Source organism: Camelus bactrianus, chromosome 5 (genome assembly GCF_048773025.1).
Source record: "Camelus bactrianus isolate YW-2024 breed Bactrian camel chromosome 5, ASM4877302v1, whole genome shotgun sequence".
Taxonomy (NCBI): Eukaryota; Metazoa; Chordata; class Mammalia; order Artiodactyla; family Camelidae; genus Camelus; species Camelus bactrianus.
In genome coordinates, this window is record NC_133543.1 from 48,028,915 (window position 1) to 48,050,605 (window position 21,691).

Here is a 21,691-nt window from a genome sequence, read left to right on the forward strand (position 1 = left end):
TGAGATTTAACTATTATCTCTCATTTAAATAAATGACTATTATCTCTCATATAAATAAATATATATATAGATTCAATAAGTTATTTATATAAGTGTACTCATGGATATTCATTTTTTACTTTGAATTATAATACAATTATATTATGTTTATAATATAATGATTGTAATTTTTTGTTCAAATTGTTCCAGTTTTGGCCATTGGACATTTTTCAGTTGACGCCTGTATCTCTTTGACATGACCCATAGTGGTGTGTGTTCTGTTTGTTTTCAGCACTTTCTTACCTTCTGGCACTAAAAGATGCTCCAGGCTCAACTTTTTCTTTCTTTTTTAATGGAGGTACTGGGGATTGAACCCAGGACCTCGTGCATGCTAAGCTTGCACTCTACCACTGAGCTACACTCCTCCTTTTTTAAAAGCTACTTTATATCTTGTATATTTCCTGTCCCAGTCCTAGAATCAGCCATTTCTCCAAGGACCCCTAGCTCTTTTATTGAAGAATCGTATTAGAAATCATGATAAATGTGTGTATGTATTTGTGTCTACATACGTATCTCCTCACTTTGTCAGCTGAGGGCCTAGAAGCAATGTCACTGCCTTGGCAATAAATGCAGCACCCAGATCTGGGTTTCTAATACTGTATATATATTTCTATATGTAGCCATCTGTGCCTAGATTAAGCTAAACATGAGCTCATACTCATTTCTCCAACTTTATTTCATTACTACAGGATCATTCCAGACTCTTCGCTTTGCTTCTCTGTAACCCCTCACTCCAAAGTGAGAAACCTGGCTTCTGTCATCTGCTATATAAATACTTAATTGTTCAGGACAAGTATAAATGCATAGTTGTTTCAGGATTGTTAATCCACACTATCATGGGAAACAACTTTATCAAATAGATTTCCTTTTCACTTTAGTCTTTCAGACTCCACTCATTTCCAAAATTTCTTAGATTAGCGTCTATTCTCCTCCTTCAGTGTGGTTATTTTATACATATAAAATATATTTAGATACCTTTGTCACATTCTGTATTTCAACCTGGGATCCTCTAACCTGACATGATTTAAAAAATTTTTAAACACGATTTTAAAAAATTTCACATATACTGTTAAGCCTTCGTGCTGTAAAGTTCTTTGAATTTGACAAATGCTTAACGTTCACCATTTCAGAATCATACAGAATAGTTTCTCCACCCTAAAAAAAAATCCCCTGTGCATCACCCAGTCAAGCCCCTACCCTGAACTCCTGGAAAACACTGATGTTTTTATCATCTCTGTTTGTCTTATTCAGAATGTCATGTAATTGGAGTTATACAGAATGTAGCTTTTTCAGATTGGCTTTTTTCACTTATTAATGTGCATTTAATGTTCATCAATGTTTTTATAGCTTGATAGCTCATTTCTTTCTATTATTCAGTAATATTTCATTGTATGAGTATACCACAGTTTGTTTATCTATTCACCTCTTGGACATCTTGATTGCTTCCAGTTTCTTGTGAATCTGAATACAGCTGCTATAAACAAATACTCAGATAATGTTTTTGTGTGGATATAAATTTTCATAATAATTGGCTAAATAGTAGGGCAGTTGCTGAATTGTATGGTAATGCTGTGTTTATTTTGTAAGAAACTGACAAATTGTCTTTTAAAGTGGCTGTACTATTTTTACATTCCAACTAGCAGTGAATGAGAATTCCTGTTGTTCTGCATCTTCACTAGCAGTTGGTATTGTCAGATTTTTTTTAATTTTAGTCATTCTAATAGGTATATGATAGTAATTCATTGTTGTTTTACTTTTCAACTCCCTAATGAAAAATGATGTTGAGCATCTTTATATATATATCCATATTAGCCATCTGTGTATATTCTTTTGTAAGGTGTCTGTTCAGATTTTTGTCCATTTTTAAATTGAGTTATTCATTTTCTTTTTGTTGAGTTTTAAGGGTGCTTTGTGTATTTTGGATACAAGTCCTTTATTAGATATGTGTTTTGCAGGTTTTTTTTCCCCATTCTATGGCTTGTCTTTACTCCCTTTAAAGTGTCTTTGCAGAGCAGAAGCTTTTAATTTAAAAATGTCCAATTTATTAATTGTTTCGTTTATGGATTGTGCTATTGGGGTTACATTTAAAAACTCATCCCAAAATCCAAAGTCATGTAGCTTTTATTTTGTGTTTTCTTAAAAAAATCTTATAGTTTTGCATTTTACATTTAGGTCTAGGATTGGTTTTGAGTTAATTTTTGTGTAAGGTGTGAAGCTGACTCTAGGTTCATTTCTTTGCATAATGGATCTCCAATTGTTTTAACACCATTTGTTGAAAAAACTTTCCTATCTCTATTGAATTGCATTTTCTCCTTTGCCAAAAATTAGTTGACTACATTTGTGTGGTCTATTTTTTTGGCTCTCTGTTCTGTTTCATTGATCTGTAAATCTCTTCTTTTTTCTAATATCATACTGTCTTGATTACTGTAGCCTTATAGGAAGTCTTGAAATTGTGTAGATTTCTTTAGAATTTATTTGACATTTAACAATAGAGGGACTGTCAGTTTTATTATGTAAATTACCTGACCCATAATAGGTACTCAATAAAGGGAAATGATTATTGTGGTTTAATAGGGATAAAGTATTTATTAACCAATCTTATCCAAAATTTTATCTAGGCTTTTAAATTAACCATAATATTAAAAACAATAGCTAACATGCAATAAATGTTTATGATCGACCAGGTACTAGTACAAGTGCTTTATATGGATTAAGTAATTAATCACCATAACAACCCCAAGGGAGAGACAATTTGACTCTCCTCATTTTAGAAATAAACTCAAATGCAGAGAGCTTTGGACACTTCTCCAATGTAAAAAAGTTTGTAAATGGTGGAGTTAGGATTTGAACCCAGGTATATATGAACCATAGAACCTATCTATACTCTTATTCACTACACTCTCCTAACAAAGTTTGGGAAAATTATCAGGAAAAAAAAATTCCAACTGTGTGTCTGGTGTATGGTTTCAATAAGATCTTGTGGTCTCTTCGATCTTTATGGTCACATTAGTTTCCCATTTTCTAGGATGACTCAAAATATGTTCTGCGTAAGTTTTGTGATCTGAGAGTCAGTTACTATTGCTATCCCTTGGCTTCTAAAAAATTCAGTCTCTACCCTGACTTAAAATTAATTTACAGTACTCTTGGCAAAATATGTTAAGTATGAGAGACCAGCAGAATGACTAAGATATTACAGCATCTCTTATTGTAGAATGTGACAAAAAAGAACTTCAAAGTATGCAGACTCAGACTTGCACATGCCTTTGACATTCATCTGCCACGTGGCTTCCTTGCACATAGGGTTTTATGCTATTTCAAGAATACCTAAGTCTCTCAAAGTAGTTTCCCAACTGGGTTTGCACCCTGAAAACCATGTTACAGTCTAGATCTTTTCCAGCCACAGCAAAACTCATCCCATCAACATATCCTCACACCAATCAAAATGTGTCCATCTTATGTTTCCTTCCCTGTAATTCTTAAATGGCTCTGATGGGTTTATAGATAAGACAGACTCTGAGTCTTCACATTTGGAGCGATAATTCAGGTACATTTTTAACTGAAATTCTGGAGAAAAGGTCTTGACCCAAAGGGATAATTTTAATGGCTGTGAGTTAGAGCTGATACCAATCCAATAAGACAGAGAAGGTACTTCCTAAGTAGGCTGCACCACTCTATTATATACATGTAAGGCTACCCATGTATATTTTTTCTATTTGCTTTTTTTCCCAAAGTGTTCTACATCTTTAAAAAAAGTGTTCCTTACCCTGCATCTGAGCCATTTCCACAGAGTAAAGGGTCTTTTTGTCCATCCAAAACATAAAAGTGACCTGTTAATATAAAGAATACATTATTTCATTTTGTATCAATCCTATTGACATTAGGAATAAATGAGAATTTGGCTATCTCAGTTATTTCCAAAGTGGACACCAATAAAGTAATTTATAAAGATGGCTTCAGGCCCACAGCCTCAACTATTTAGTTGAAAACTCTTTCAGCAACACTAAGATTAACCATGGAGTAGTATTTCTTACTGTCATCTTCAATGTAATCCTTCCAGTTAAACGTGCTCATTGTTACATTAACAAATGTCCCATTTGTATTCACTGTGCCATTAAAGAAGGAGGTGGTGTTGGTTTCAAAAGCAGAATCGCTTGGGGGCCATTGCAAGCATTTATTCCGCAGGTTGCCCATGAACAGCTGCAGACCAATTAGAGCAAACACGCTCAGACAGAACACAGTCAAAATCATGACGTCAGAAAGCTTCTTCACAGACTGGATCAGGGCACCCACGATGGTCTTCAAACCTGAGGAGAGAGAATGATAGGTCAGCTGAGGAAGAGTGCCCTAAGCCACAGTGTCTTCTTAATAGTCACACACATTCTTTCCCCGCAAACAACTGCTTGACTGTTTAGACTCCAAAGCTTTATGGACAGCCAGATGGTTTGGGAAATGGGATGAAGAGCAGATTTTATTTATGAACAGTGTACTTCTGGAGTTTCAAAATGAAAGCGTATATATCTGAGCAGGAAGTTTTTTTAATGTATTGTTTTATGTGCTGCCATAAACACATAAAGACAAACCTGAAGTTATTTTCCACTTCAGACTTTGTGTTTCATGAGACTGTTTCTCTCCAATCATTTTTTATACTAGCCTCCAAGTAGCAATGATTTAGAGGAGAAAAGAATCTTGAAATAATAAAAATCCCATGCCATTAATATGCTGTTCAATAATAATCTTTTCTCCTTTATAAAAGGAGATCCATTTTCAAAATAGATCTGCAGTAAATGGTAAAATCTCAATCAGTTAGTAAAGCCATGTTAGCAAAGCTTTTTTAGAATGTAAAAGAGAATACACTACATCATAAACGCAAAAAAAGTGGGTGAGAAAGAAAGCAAAACTAGTATTTTTTATAGACATCTCATGCAATTCTGTTAAACTCAAAGGCTGACTTTATAAAAAAGCATGTAATTTCATTTGGCATTCTTGAAGATGACAAACAAAAATAATAAGCAACAAGGCTAATGTTACAAGTGTAATTTCAACCTCAGTGCTATTACAGTATATCTAAAATCAGCCTTGGTGTTTAACCTGGCTCTCACCTGGAATGACTGAAATTGTTTTCAGTGCTCGGAGAACTCTGAATGTTCTCAATGCTGAGACATTGCCCAGGTCCACAAACTCTGTCACATATCTGTAATAGGGAGTTCACACACAAACACAATAACACAAAATAGAAGTTTGATATATAAGAGGGGCCTACCATCTTGCACCAGTTTTTTCTTACCTGGAATTACAGAAATAGTTTTCAGAGCTCTTAAGACTCTGAAAGTTCGAAGGGCTGAAACATTGCCTAGGCTTACAAATTCTGTTACATACCTGTAGAATTAAATCAGAGTTACTGATAGTTTTGGCAAAGTTTATACTAAATAAAGAATGAAAGGTGGGTTGGTTTGACATATAGAGCCGTTTGAATTTTATGGAATTGCTATAGACTTCAGGGTATCATGTGCTAAAAGCTGCCTTTAAGGAATAAAATTGTGTTTCTTTATTTCAATGAAATTTTCACTAATATCAACAAGTTTGTTTGCAAAACTAATCAAAGTACAGTTGGTGGTATTAAATTATAGTCAATGAATAACTTCATTTTGATGAAGTGAAAGACTGAATGACATGAAAGTAATTCCAGTTATTGCTCATTTACCAGATATATTTACCTTGCAATATATATTCTAATAGGTATCCTCAGAATATATAAGGCATATGGTTAATTTGGCTAATAAGCAAACTACATTTAAAATATGTCACAACTACTTGGGTTATGCACCGACTGTTTTCATTCCTTTGAGCTTAACATATTTTCAAAAATACTCACGCCATCACAATGACACTGAAATCCAACCAGTTCCATGGATCACGAAGAAATGTAAAATCTTCTAAGCAAAACCCTCTAGCCAAGATTTTTATGAGTGACTCAAAGGTATAGATTCCAGTGAATGTGTACCTAGGAAAAGCATCCAAACAAAAATAACAGTTTTATTTGAACTGTTAAAATATATGTTTTCAAATACAGCAAATCCTATCCTTTGGTGGTTTTTTAGTTCATGAAGCTCTTGTTCCTCATTTCTGCTTATAAAAAGCCTACTAGTTTAATTAGTCTTATGAGCTTGAGTAAAGGGTTAAACTGAACAGATATTTTCCACAAAGAATCTGATTTTGTTTAAATATTTAGGTTTTAGAATAACAGTTTCATGTGTTTTATAATCATCAGGCTTGATCTTCTAGAGCAACACTGTTTGATTGAAATATAATACAGGCTACATACGTAGTTTTCAAATTTCTAGTAACCAAATAAAAAAGTAAGCAGAAATAAGTAAACTTAATTTGCATATTATGTTTTATTTAAACCAATATATCTGAAGTGTTGTCATTTCAACAGTTAAGATTAGCTAAATTCAAGTTTCAACAGATACTTGTGGCTACTGGCTCCCTCACTGGACAGTATAGCTCTAGAGATAACATTTCCTGGATTAATTTACTTATAATAAAATATTTCATTTAAACTTCTTAATGATTAGAGTTATTTTTAGGGATATTTACATGTCTAATCTAGAAAATATACTTCCCCTTTTTATGCTTAAGAATCAGGAACAGAGTTATAAATCTGCTTCTCTCTCTCTTCCTCCCTTCCTCTTTCTCTCCCTAAATATATATATATTATTATATATATATATATATATATATATATATATATATATATATATATATATATATATACACACACACACCAGAAAACTTTCAGTTCATTAATATTTTATGTTTATGTGTTTACACAATTACCAAAATTACCAAAACTCCTGGATAACAAAATTCCTCAATCTAACCTTGCCTCAATTACTGTCTCTCTGCAATTGGGCCAAATCGTTTAAACATGCTTAAATCCAAATTTCAGCCTCCGAAATGGTGAAAGACTTTTCCATTTGCTGTTTGGTAGTGCATTTCTAGCCCTCTCTCCTTTCAGTGTTGACAGTATAAGTTATTTCTGTTTCTTCCAAAAATAGTTCGGTGAGAATATTTGTTTTTCAACATTGGATTCTTTTAAAAAGTACAGTCTAAGTTTGTTCTTCAGTTTACTTCTCTCAAGCCGCAAAGATTTAATTTACTTTCATTAAAATCCATTATATTTTCCAGCCTACTCGTATTTTATGTGTGAAAAAAGGAAAGTTATTTTTGCTTTTTTTTCCTGTAGAAATTTCTCTCTTTTGAGGGAACAAAGAAATCAGAGGAAACTGTATATAGAAATCCTCAAGTCTAGTTTTCCTGATATACCTCCTCCTTTTTACAACAATTAATAGAGAATAGTTTTGTATAGGTATGTCCATTTGGTAACCCCCAAATCATAAATGGCAACTGAGAATTTTGTTGAATGGCTTGCCTCAACATAAGAACTGGATTCTTTACTAAAATGATTTCTAGGGAACATTTTCAATTTACTATCAAAAAAATCTTTATTGTGTTAAAACACTGACAAATGATGGCTTAGAGTGATTCTGTAAATCCTCATAGACATCTATAATAAATAGAAATAAAAGTATTTGTCACAATAACTTATCTCCTGTTAGACATTACTTTAAAAAATATAGCAGTAAGAACGTAATAAAATTCTCTTTTTCACTGAAACAAAATACCTGATCATAGTATTGTACCATACGTAAATAGCCTGTATAACCTAGATACCTTCTGTTTCCCTGAAAAGCATGTTGCTTTGTCACAATCTCATATGTGACTGACAAACTGAGGAATAATGTTGTTATAATGCAGAAATTGTGTTAGTTAAAGCCCAGTTTTCCTCAGCATATTGATGTTTTGAAATAATCAGGGGCACCTTTTCCTATACATTTTCATGGAACATACTTAACAATAAAAGACCTTAATACTAATGAAAAACTTACGAGAAGTTTCTTCTTTAGTGCAAGCAGCGGCTAGTTTAACATGCCCAAGGCTACTGTGCTTAGACCTTTCCCTCTGTATTAAAATATTGAATCAAATGTTTTATTTTGATGACATCATTCAGATGTCCCCAGGGTCTCCGTTTCAAGAGAGAAAGGACAAAGCCCAGGGTCTGAGACTTCAGGGAGGTTGTTGGCTGAGATTTTAGGTACAAATGTCCGTAGAGCTTTAACTAGGCCAATATCTTTTTAGTGGTATTCTTACTGTTTTTATTAGTGTTCTAATTACAAAGTTTTATAAGTTTTGAGGGCTCTGTCTATAATCATGTTTTCCCCTTAGGCCTTGTTATTTTTTCAGCATGGTTTTGCAAAGACATTCTATTTCCTTTAACAGAACATATCTATGGTGTTTTAGCATGCATGCTGTGTCTAAACTATGTATCTAAACATAATTAAACATCAAAGTAACTTAAATACCTAAATGTATTTTTCCTAAATGTGGTGATATAACATATGACCGAAATGCCTAATATAATAATATAGAGCTAAACATCTAAATCTATTTTTATCAGAATATAACAGTAATAGTAATATAATAGAATAAAATAATTTATTTATAAAATTACTCAATGGTCATTGTGTTTTATCTAAAATGAAGTTAACTGTGATCAAGTTTTAACTTTTATGCTAAATGGTTGTATAGCTTATCAGCTAATGTATAAAATTAATAACCTTTCTTAAACAGATAATTATCATTTGTTGGAAATGTAAGAAAATTCTCCCAAAGAACTTCCCTTATTTTTTTTTCATATTATGGAAATAACTTTTTCTTTGAAGTGTTTAGCCTGACTTTAAAAAGTGGAAACCATAAATCAGACCATAACTGTAAGGAGATTGCTAGAGAATTTGAGTGTGCATTTCTCATTCCAAGAAGTCATTTCTACTTACTCTACATTCTTTGTCCAGTCTGGAGGGTTACTCAAAGTCATAAATACACAGTTGGTCAAGATAGTGCACATGATAAGCATGCTGAATAAAGTAGATTATAGTTAAGGAATAAATGCTAGTACAATATCGTGGCCATTTACAAATGATCCAATACAGAAAAAAAATCATTAATACAAGTTACCTGTAAAATTAATCTTATGTATTTGTTTTAAAAAAAATGGCAAAACAGTAAGAAACTTCAAAGCGTGTAATATAATCTTGGTCCACTCTTTTTTTATTTTACATCATTCCTCACAAAACTGAAGTCAGTAGAAAGAGACCTCTATTTGAAGCAAAATGAAAATTTTGCATTTCAATGAGTTGTGTGAAATTGCACTGCAAGGGAGAATGACCATTCTTCAGTAAGTTTATAGTAGAAATGTAAAAGTTACATTTCAGATGTCATTTAAAATTTTAACTGACAAACAAAAGGTTAATGACTGTGGTATAATAAGCCTGAGAATTTAGCTTCATATATTCAGGGATTACACTGATTGAGAATTCTACTGTAATTGGGAACTCTAGTAGTCTTAGAATGATGTAACTCGTTCCTTTAGTGTTTACAACATGAGTATAAAGGGAGAGACAATCTTTTGCTAATTAGCTAGTATTATTTTCTAACTTTATTTTTACTTTAGACTGTGGGGGAGCTTATCAGGCCATCTAGTTATCCTCCTGTATCTAGTCCACACCATACCTAAACAAACACTGGTTTAAAACCTTCCTAAGAATTAGCTGTAGTAATTTCTCTTAGAATCTCAATCCAGACTTTACTCGAAGAAACTTATGATTACATATTTTGAGGTAAATCTTTTATTTTAAAACATACTTTCCAATATCAAACCATAAAATGGGAGAATTCAAATGCTTCAAAAGTTATCAGTCCTGTTTTCCCTGTCTCTAGGTTAACTCTGTCTCTTAGTTTTTATGTTAGCCTGTTTTGAATCTGTTTGGATAAGATGCCCATTCTTGAACACTGCCTCTGAAGATCAGCTTTCTATTTTATGATCACTTCTTGAGAATTTTCTTGAAATCCCCACCTGTTAAGTCATTTTACATGTACTTTTTGACTATTATTGTAAGTAATTTTAAGGTCAATGATTTTTAAATACATATTATCAGATACATAGGCACATAGTAGTTTAATAAATATTTACTGAAGGAAAGAAGGAAGGAGGAAGTGATGAAGATATAGAACCAATTAAGGCACAAAATTTTGAACATTTGGTAACATGCATAATAATACTAAGCACAATAGACTATGTTTCTAATAATGGTTATATATGATCTAATTGAGGTTAATGAAAGTTTGCTGTCGTTTCTACAATACATGTTTCATTTAAACATTCACTATTATGGATGCATTTTTACTTTTAGAATCATTATAGTCATTCTACAATAATCTTATTATAAATAGCAGAAAATCAATGAGTACAACAGATTAAACGTTATCCTTAACCTCAAAGTTATTTTATATATATTTTTAAAAAGTGACATTTTTTATATAATCAACTACTAGAAGCAGTATTTAGACAATCCACATAAAAAGGATATGAATGTACCAAAATCTTAATAGCAATTTTCCTAACAGGGTTTAGCGGAGTTAACATATACAAGGCAGAGGTGGCACTGAATCGGAAAATTGCCTTCCCTTTATTCAATACTATAAAAGTCTGAAAAAGAAAATAGGAGGAAAAAAACTAGATTAGACGTGTTTTATTTGAGGAGCTTACACACATAAAAAATCTTTTTACCTGATTTGTTTGAATTTCTTTGTTTAAACCGGTTTGTATATCATGACTATAAACATGTTAGATGTTTCTCCCCTAAATTAACATATAGCTACAAATAAAGATACGATGTACTATTATCTAATCTGTCTCTAAGGTATCAACTTCCTGATACAAATTGATGATCCTACATAAAAATTTTACCAAATTGTAAAATAACTTTCCAGACTCTATTTAAAGCTTACCATTTGTCTTCAGCTTTGTAACTTTTCAGATTACTCGGTACATACTGCCACTAAAATAATCTTTTATACATATTTTAATTACATCAAGTCTTTTAACTACAAAGTTTAGGAAGGTTCTCTATTTTCCCTATGGTAGTTGTCCTACTTTAAAATGTTCAAACAGACTGAATAATCTGTTTTTGCTGATTCTATAGATCTTCTGGTAATACTGAGAAGGAACAGCTGCATTAAGAATTAGGCTGAAGTACATCATTTCAAAGGGCATTCCATAGATAAAATCCTATGACCTGAAACCTATAATCATCAATTTAGTATTTAAGCTGTGCTACCCAGCGATTTACTACTAGGTCTCTCTAGGATCATCTTTCATTTTTCCCAACAAAGCATCTCTGTTTCAGCCAATTCAATTCACTTGTCAGTCCCAGTCACTCTGTCAGCTTCTTCCCCTGATTCTGAAAATAAGTGTCACAGAATCCTACAGGAAGGAGGCACCTGAGATGTCATGTAATGTAAAATTGCTCCCATTTCAGGTCCACAACAGACCTGACAATGAGGTACCCCCTACAATGACCCACTGTTATATCAAAGGTTCTTGGTCCTGTCTGCATGTTAGAATCTCTTGGGGTGATTTTAAAATTGCCAATATATGAGATCCATGTGAGAGCAATTGAATCAGTTTCTGGAGGATTGGCATAGACAATTGTATGTTAAAAATATTTCCTCAGGAGATTCTAATATGCAGCCAAGGTTGAAAATTCCTACTTTCTGGGAATGTCCTCAGCTATCAAAATCACCTCTGCTCTCATGTCTTTCCAGATAAATCATACTGCCTTCTGATCACTCCCCTAATTGTTTCCCTTTTTCAGTAAGTCTTAGTGTATTAATATACACACACTGGCATGTTGCTTGTAATTATAGTCAAGTAGCAATTTACATGTAGGGTTCATTCCACTGAGGGCTAGGCTAGAAGTTGTTCTAAATAATTGTGCATAAAGAGCCTATTAGCTACTTTTTCTACATTTTTTCACAGTATTTAATAGCATGGCTTACAAATAAATACTTGTTTTAATTAAATGTGGGTTTACCTTTAAGATGACATTTACCTTTAAGACATCTATTCTATATAACCATTTACTTAATAGTATGCTTTTATCCATTAACTAAGTGCTATATCCCATATATTCATGTTCACTGACAACATGCTCTGTTTGAATAGGTATATTGTGAGTATAATATTCATATTTTACAAATATAAAATACTTATATTATGAGTATAAAGAGTACAGAAAACAACTTCTCTGCACATTACCTTTTTTGTATTCAAGACCATGGACACAACCATTACCTAACCAACCATTTTCCATGAATTGCACTCTGTGAATTTGACCAATTCTATGAAGAAGGCAAGCAAACTATTCTTTACTAGCATTGAGATTATCCACATGGAACAGTGGACATTGGGAAGACTGCCCTTGAAGCACACATGCATTAAAGGATTTTCTTGAATTCACAGGATTGAATTACTCAGTATTAAAGTTGAATAATCTAGATCCATTTAGACTTTCAATGACAGCAGTAACATGTAAAGTTTACCATAATTTAAAGTGCATTTATTCATGCTTTTTTGAAACAATATCCCTGAAAAAGCAGTTGCCACTTGTGACATCAAGAGAGGATTTTATTTTGAAAAATCTCCAAAAACAATGAACAGGAATGAATTGTCCCTTTAAACCTGCAATCCTCTGCTCTTCCCTCAAGATTAGCCTTTGCAGTACTAACGGGATTAAAAGTGACATGCCAAGGGCGTCTTCAGTGAATTTACTGGTTCTGGAACAGAGCAGACCTTTAAGAACACAATCTCAGTTTATTTCTGGAGACCAATCTCTGACACAAAGAAAACCTGAGAAATGAGGAATAAAACATTAATGTCCTGTATGGTGAAAAAATTATAAGAAAGGCATTTGGAATTTGGGGCCCTTCTATTATTGAGAGAGGTGTCTAAACTGAAAATTATTTGAGAGAATGACAAGTAATTAGAAGAGAGAGAGAAACAGTGTCAATTCCAAAATCTGTTCTCCAAGAAATGATAAGTAATAATGTGACTTAAAAAAAATAGTAATAAGTACTATACTGTTACTAAGGTGACGAATGTTGTATCTGGAAGTATGTTAAACTGGATATTACCCACTCTGGAATTCTACTTCTTTTTTCCAGATTCACTAAAATTTTCACTACTTGAGGCAAGAATAAGCTTTACATCTCTGAGTAGAACCACATCCATCAGCGAATTCAAAATTATACAACCAATTTTTAACATTTTGTTTTATTCTATTAATAAACACCATATATAGTTTTGTTTAGTGGCTAAGAGCTCTGGCTCTGGAGCCTGACTGCCTAGGTTCAAATCCTGAATCCACCACTTACGGAATGTGACTTTGGTCAAGTTACTTAACTCCTCTGGGCTTCACTTTCCTATCTACAAAATGAGGTTAACATAGTACCTGCCCCACTGGTTCTTTGAATATTAAGTAAGTTAATACCAGGTAAAGCATTCAAATGTACCTGACAAACTATAAGCATAACATATGTTAGCTATTATTATTATCACTGTCACTATTCTCAAGTTTTTACCTGATCAATTTGAATGCCATTAAAATACATTGTGATGTTGCATATCTGATTAAATTAGGTATGTAAACGTATCATTAATTAATGGAAGCAGAGTTACATAATGCTTTACACTTTTAAAATGCCTTTCACCTGCATTATTTCTTAAGATTAACAAGCTCTCTACCATATTTTAAATATAAGAACTTCTCCATTAGCTTCGTATATTAGGTCCTTCTATCCTAAGAACCACAAACTATATAGCACCTCAATTTATCTTTATAGACACTTCATAAAGGAAAGCAGTGCCACCAACAATAAACAGTCTAGATGTCTCTTAAGATGGGTCACAGCCATTACTGAATAAGTCAGTGTTCAAGTCTGGTTCTCAGACAGGGAGGCAATAAAAACTGACTTTGTTAGTACATAAACAGTCTGTTTCCTAGCAGCAGACTCACGTTAACCAAGCTTGAAAGCCTGACGTAAAATTAGAATGCCAATCTATTTATTTAAAACCAGGTATATCACTGTCACATGGGCTGAAATAATTGCTATAGCATAACCAACACATTCTTTCTTTCTAAGCAGATCAGTGGGAAAACAAATTATAATCAGATATTCTTTACCAAAGGTAGAGTCCAAATAAACTGACTTAATTAAATAATGCAGACATTTGATGACATCTTGGTTAGATAGCCTAGTGTAGCCCCTGTACAATGAAGTGACATTTGGGAGGAAAATGCTTTCAGGGCTACTATTAACTAAAGATCTGTCTTTCTGGGAAAATGCTGTTTGTCTCTATTATTCTCTTTTTTCCCCCTTAATTTTACCAATTCCCTCCTTTCTTCATGTAGTAAATACTTTTAATCATGTCAAGGTATAAGTCATACCCCCACCTCTTGAAGGTATCTTTGCAAATATGCAGTTTGAATAAATAATTTTTAGAGGGAAATTTTATTCTAGTTTTTTGGGGGATGTCTCACTGTCTTCATTGTATATAATACTACAGTAACTAAATTTCAAATTTTTATCAATTCTTTAGTAAAGTAGTAGAATAAATTACTTTTAGAAATATATGAATACATATTACATAGCATCTTTCATGAAACTACGTTAAAAGGAAAAAGAAAGGACCTGTTTTTTTAATTTGCTTTAATTTGTAACTTTAAATAAAGTATTTTAAGGCTCATTGTTCAAAGTGTGGCCATGTACTAGCAACATGAATCTCACCTAAGGGCTTGTTGGAAATGCAGGATCTGTGGTCCCACCCCAGATCTATGGAATCAGAATCTGTATTTTAACAAGATCCTCCCATGATGTGAATGTATATGCAAGTTTGAGAAGCACTTATTTAGAGAAATAGGGCTAGTTCTATGTCTGAGTAGTTACTTGTCAGTTCTTTTAGACATCATTGATCTTATAAGTTGTTTGCTGCTTAAAGAATGCAACTTCTTTAGCCATTCCTTTTTAAAGGGCTGGCTTCAACTAATAAAAGTGATCAATATATCCTTTAATCTGTAAGCCAGTAACTCATGGTGATATTAATTTATCTTTAGTGCCTAAATAGGCTCACTTTTATGCTTGTGAATGTGAAATATAAATTGTGGTTATAAGATGCCAAAATACCCAATTAGAAAGCATAGAATCTATCATCCATTTTTTTATTTCCTATAAAACACTGCACAGCTGGTATCAAAAACTAGCTAATTCTGACAAAATTATGTGGTTATTATTGCATTAGGAAGGCACAGTCATAACAGTTGATTTATGCAATATATTGAAAATTTTGAGGGTTATTTTTTGGCCTTTGTTCTTGATATTTTTTTTCTCAGAGTGATGTTTTAACAAAATGTAGGTGTTCCAGAATCTAGCCTGTTACAAATTAAGGTTAAGAGGAGCTCCCAATCATATTCTAGGTTAGTGGGCCAAAAAATGTATCTTTGAGTAAACTTGCTCCTCAATGTATATCTTCTATAGGAGGAGTCTAAGTAAAAGATTATCTGTTACCTTCTAGAATACAAATCTATTGTGAAGAAACCTCAAGCAAAATAAGAAATAAAAAAATAAGTATATGTGCCCCATAACTCTTCTTTCACTTAGCCATTATTCTGTTGTCTACTGTGTGCTTAGATATGTCAGCAGTAACAGATATTTTGCTTTCTTGATGTCAGTTTTAATTTTGACAATATCAATTACTGTGAAACTGTAGAAATTGTTCATCTCTTTATGTCTCTTCACTGTAGCCACATCTTGACTTCATTTCTTATAAATGTTTCTGCTTGTTACACTGTGCTTAAAAGTAAGAAGAAATAAAAAATATTATAAAATCTTTAACAGTAGAAAAGTTATGGTGCAGTATATATATATGAGCCACAGCAAATTAAAGTTAAGAGTTAAAGACGTATTAGAGCAATAAAATCAACACTCACTTTCTTACTGATATAGTATGGGTCCAGGTCCTCCAACGGCTCTGACACCATCCCTGGAGGGATGTCTCCATAAATAAATGGAAGGTTCTTTCCAGCTTCCAAGTCACTGTTTGGCTTTGGTTTGTTCTCATCATCATTGTCTTGTTCTTTCTTGGGCTTCTTGGCTTTCTCTTCTGCAGCATGTTTTTCAATAGCAGCAAGAGATTCTCTAGTAAAAAGGTGGAAGCTTTCAGGTCCTGGGGGTACCAGTAGTGCCTGTGCCATCTTTTCATCCTGCACATTTAATTATGTTTAGTTTCTTGCATAAGAATTGCCTACAATTAAAAAATGCATGGGGGTTAGGAATAAAGTGAATGAGAGGGATTAAGAAAATCAACCAAGATGCCATTTAATATTTCTTCTAGTAATTTTTTAAGTATAAATTTTGAGTAGTGCTTTTCATGCTGCACTACAAATTTTAACTTAGAAACATCATTCAATCTAATTTTCAATGAGCCAGCTTAATATATCTATCAGAAGTCTGTTCTGAGACCTTTGAGCCAAAGTTTAGTATACTTTTAAAAAAGAATAATGCCAGTGGTGCTTGTCAATAAAATTAACTCATTATTTCTCTCCCTCCTTCTTTTATTATAACTTACTAACTCTCCAAATAAATAAATCCTGGTAACAATGCAGTGATATATCCTCAACTCAAAAAAATCTCAGGATAGGAAAGAAGTGTAGCCTAACTCAGCCATTATTCTGATTACCAGCATCATTGACCACTGGTTCTCCAGACAGTGTCTGACCATCAGCAGTAACAGAGAAGTCAAAATTCTGTTTCTTATAGCTTTTCACCTTGGATCCTTCTGAGGCATCTTCTGAAGCAATGCAGAATATATTTACTTCCTTTTCCAGTCTGTTGCTCTTTAACTATTTTTAAGACAATTTTCATCTTCTTCCTGAATCTTCCATTTGATGTAGTGTAGTAAAAGCATGGACTATGAAGCTAGACTGTGTTCTAAACCCTGGCTCTGCCACCGGCGAGCTGTATGACTTTGCAAAATGTAACCCCTTGGTGCTTCAGTCTTCATTTGTAAAATGGGGATAATACGAGAACCAACTTCTCAGGTATTGTAAGGCATAAATGAATTAATTTATATTGAATGTTTAGAATAGTTCCCAGAATTAGTAAGCACTATATTAGTGCCAGTTATCATAATCTAAATATCTTCAGTTCGTCCAGCCATTTCTTCTGCTGTGGTTTCAGGCATCCTCACAATTCAAGCCACAATCCTTTAAATAAAGTCTTGTCTTGCTGGAACTATAACTGACCGTGGAGGTCAGGAATGGGCTGGGAAGTGCAGAGTACAGGTACACATTTCACACATGTTTACAACATGGCTGGGAGAGAACGGGAGACAAGGCAGACCTGTGGAGTGGACTTGCTCAATTTCCTAGGGAAGGGAAAAAAGTTCTATCTGCTGGAAATGTGACAGAACTGTCAAAAATACAGGAAGTCAGCTACATAAATTTTGAAACATAAGTTAACAGTTATTTTATTTTGCATTGTGCCAAAAATCTCATTTAAAAAATCAAGATAGAAAATAGAAACAATAAAAACAAAAAACAATGAGTACATCAGTCATCTTGTAGGATGGTCTACAACCATGGCATCAAAATAATCATCAATGTCATCTGTGACATTTTCCCTATCCCCAACCACCCACCTGCCTCTGCCCCCACACTTATTCTAGTCTCCATAGTAGGTTATCCATAAATGGCCTTCTAATTCTTGGCAGTTCATTGCATGGATATACTGAGCTTCTAAACAAGGAGAAACTCTAGATCTTATAGTAACATAAGAAAAATAACATAGTTTAATATATGTTTTTGAGTACATATCTGAATTACTGGTTCCTTGGTCTGGTCCTGTGACAAAAAATATTTTAATAGCTGTCTGTGTCTTTTCATTGAATTCATAGTCATATTATGACATTGTTATTATATTTCCTGCTATTATGCAGGTATATTCTAGATAAATCATAAATTATCAGACTTACCAAAAAACTGTTCTATTTTCCCTACTAGATCTGAAAAAGAATTTCTGATTTGTGGTGGGACAAGGCTCTTTTTTTAAGCTCCATCAAGTGTTATATGAACCAGAAGATTTGGGAACATTTATTCTGTTTTTCTTAAAAATCAACTATCTATTGTGTGACTTCTAAGTTCATGGTAAATGGTACAAAGTAGAGTTAATAGTTTCAGCCATTTTATGTCAATTCAATGGCAACATAGTCACTTCAACTCTAGGCTGCTATGGAATAATCACAGCTCTTGTACTTTTCAGTGTAGGAAGAGTTTTCCCTTAATTACAAAACTTAAATACCCAGGGATGTGTAATCCACCTGTCTCATCACCTGTCATGAATTGAATGGATAAGATTCTCCCCAAGTGCTAAATGAAAATGACACAGCTTGAAAAAAAAATGTCTTTAGAAATTTCTGTGGAACATAGTTGCTTTCTTAAGGGAGAAGAAAGGTTACTTTTGTATTTGAGCATTTACTTGAACTGATTTTGGTTTCTTTATTGACAATGGAATGAAAACCATGCAGCAATTGGTATCAGAGATCTGGATGAGTATTGAGTCTGTTACTAACAGTTTATAATTTAACCTTCCTCAACCTGTGTCATTGAAATACTTTATCATATATGTGGCAACACTTTGCCATAAAGAAATAACTAATTATATTTCATTTAATTGGTGTCTCTTGGTTCCTAAGTTTTAAAATGAAATTTGTTTAAACATATTTAATGTAGAAATCTCTCAGTAATCTTTCCTGATGACTTTGATTTCTCTGAGGTGACATGGAACAAGTACCATCATAAAATCATGAAAATTTATTTAAAAATAAATAATCCTTTACCTTCTTGTTCACTTATCAAGGGCTAGGATAAAAAATTTGGGTCTTGGTCTAAAGGAAGTAGTCTCTTTGAAATTCCCATGCTACTGACTCTAAATCCCGAGAAGATAGGCCAGTTCCACTCTCAGCTTTTTATCTGCAAGGGGAATAGGGTTTACTCAACATTTGGATAGGCTGAGACATTAAAGATTACAGTGAACTGAGTTTCTCAGGAGTTCATCTACAGTGTTGCTGTTTAGAAACTTTTCATAGTTCTTTGCCAGTTCTATTTTAATTTTTTTCCTCTCTTTCTTGTTCTCTGTGAGCTTATTATACAGAGTTCTTACATAATTTTATATTCCTATTAGAGCAGGCTTTTAAAAATTAATTCCTACTGATGCCTTGGTGTAGAAAATATATTATTAATGAATATATGTGCATTATAATTTATTAAAACATATCAAATTTAACATACCAAATTTTCTCCAGAACTGTCCTTGCAAAGACCAAAAAGGATTAAAGATCTGAGGATATGATCTGTTTGATTAAAAAAGTGTCTGTGTGTATAAAAGTGTGTGAGTAAAACAAATGCATCCTCTGTTAAGAAAGACTGTGGTTCAAAATATCTAATTATAGGGATGGATGGCAGAATTTCAAACCTGGAAGGGACTTTAGGCTCATTTATTCAGGAAATATTTATTGAGGGACTACTATGTATCAACGCTGTGCTTGGACTAGGTTAGGTACCCATGGTCCCAGCCCTTAAGGAATTGATATTACACTGGGAGAGCCAGATTATTATACAAATAATTATATATCGCTGGTTATCATCTGAGGTCCATAAAAGGTAGCAACTTACTCGGCCCAGGGAGGAGTATGGTTCCAGGAAGTTTTCCTGAGGAAGTAATACTGGGCTAGGTTTTGTAGACTAGTTGGGATTTGGCCGACTAGTTGTGGTGGTGGTAGTTGGAGGAAGGTTGGTAGGAAAACATATCAATAGAGACCTGCTAGGTAGGCAGGGAGGCAGCAATGTATATGGCCTCAGACATGAGAGACAGCATGGATTGTTTGGGAGGAACTATATGCAGTTCATTATGGGTGGAGACCAACCCAACCAAAGGGTGTGGTAGGAGAAAGGAACGGAAACTTTAGCAGGATATAGACCACCAAAGTCTCACTCAGCACTCTAAGGTAATCTGTGGGTGGGGGGTGGAGTGTTTACTTTGGAGATCAGGAAGATGGTGGCAGTATGAAGGACAAGCAGGTAGGGAGTGATCCTAGAGCAATGGTTTGCAAACATTTTTGTTTCAGGATCCCTTAATACTCTTAAAATTTATAGACGACCTCAAAGAGCTTTTGTTTAAGGGAAGACTTTCCTATCCATATTTACCATATTAAAAATTAAAATAGGAAATTTAAAAACATGTTTTAATTAGCTTAAGAATAAACCCCTTTTTGTTTACATATAAAACAGATTTTTAATGAAAATAGCCATATTATCTCAAATGAAAAGAATTGAGTGAGAAGAATGAACTTGTTTTACATTTGGCAAATCTCTTTACTGTCTGGCTTAATGGAATACAGCTAGATTCTCGCATCTGCTTCAGTGTTCAGTCTGTTGAGATACATCGTTTTGATTGAGGTACATAAAGAAAATTCTTACACATATATGTAGCTGGAAAGTAAGGAGTCAGGCAATTGTGAATATTCTTCTTTGATGAAAACCAAAACTCTACAAATGGTAGTTTCTTAAATTAGTTTCAGTGTAAAATCTGAAACTGTATCAGTGAACTTTTGACTTTGCCCTTTGGATGGATTTTGCACCATCATGCATGGATCATTTGTAAAATACCAGCACGTTATTCTGCAGATTTTCCAAATTTTGACAAATTTTATTATATAATATTCAAAAATCACATTTGTTAGTATCACCATTGATCTCTTGAGAAAAGTCGTAATGTACTGGGAGGCTGTCAAGCTCCCAGTGTCAGGTAAGTTTTCCAAAATTCCAATTTCCACTTCAAAGCTCCAGTTTTAACATCGACAACAAATGCTGTCATTTGCTTTTCCTGAAATGACAGGTTTTTCCTTTGTTCATTTTTGAGAAAATATCTGCCAAATACCTGAGTCTGAATAACCATAGTTTGTCAGTTCTTTCTTTCAAGTGGAAATAGTGTTTCATGGGGGAAAAGTGGCATATTCAGCTCCTGATACAATTACACAAGTGCTTTTCCTTGAGACAACCTTGGTGCTCAGTATGCAGCAGAAATGCTTTATGTATGTTTCCCCTTTCATCATACAGAATATTAAAAATCACATGTTCTTTAAGGTCAAGATTTAATAAAATTAATAATATATACTGCTTCATCAAAGAACTTCTTAGGTGAACTGGCATTTTTTTCTTACTGTGCTTGGTGGTGAGGAAAATAAGGACTCCTCCTACAGTTTGATGCCACTGCCTTGATTCCCACTCAAGCATTAGCAGTTTTACCCCCATGACTTTAGCACTATCAGTGCAAATGTCAAAATGGTGAAAAAAGGCAAATGACACCTTAGGATTATTAAGAAAATAGTTTAGACCTCACAGCCCCTCTGAAAGGAACTCAGGAACACCCTGTTGTCTGCAAACCACCTTTGAGAACAGCTTTCCTAGAAGGAAGCAGATGGACACCAGTGGTCTGGAGCAGAGGGCAAGAGAATTTGACTATAGCTCTACTATTTAAGGGCACAGACTCGGCAATCAGGACTATATTCAAGCCCTGGCTCTGCCATGTTCTAGCACTGTGACCCTGGACAATTTTTTTTAATCTTTTACAGTTTTCAGGT

At 33.5% G+C, this 21,691-nt stretch overlaps 1 protein-coding gene across 3 annotated transcripts in view; it reads right to left on the reverse strand.

Annotated features, from left to right (window-relative positions):
* Window positions 1-21,691, reverse strand: part of SCN3A (sodium voltage-gated channel alpha subunit 3) — a 113,550-nt gene that overhangs the window by 65,913 nt on the left and 25,946 nt on the right. For 2 of the 3 annotated variants that reach the window (XM_074363802.1, XM_074363800.1), the window contains exons 1-5: window positions 8,934-9,018; window positions 5,912-6,040; window positions 5,139-5,230; window positions 4,071-4,343; window positions 3,803-3,866 (exon numbers count right to left, since the gene is read on the reverse strand). In XM_074363802.1, the coding sequence (XP_074219903.1) occupies window positions 3,803-3,866; window positions 4,071-4,343; window positions 5,139-5,230; window positions 5,912-6,040; window positions 8,934-9,013 (638 nt within the window). In that variant the 5' untranslated portion in view covers window positions 9,014-9,018. Of the gene's footprint in view, window positions 1-3,802; window positions 3,867-4,070; window positions 4,344-5,138; window positions 5,231-5,911; window positions 6,041-8,933; window positions 9,024-10,526; window positions 10,646-15,983; window positions 16,298-21,691 lie in introns of those variants that run through there. The other variant, XM_045507649.2, reaches the window with a different exon arrangement.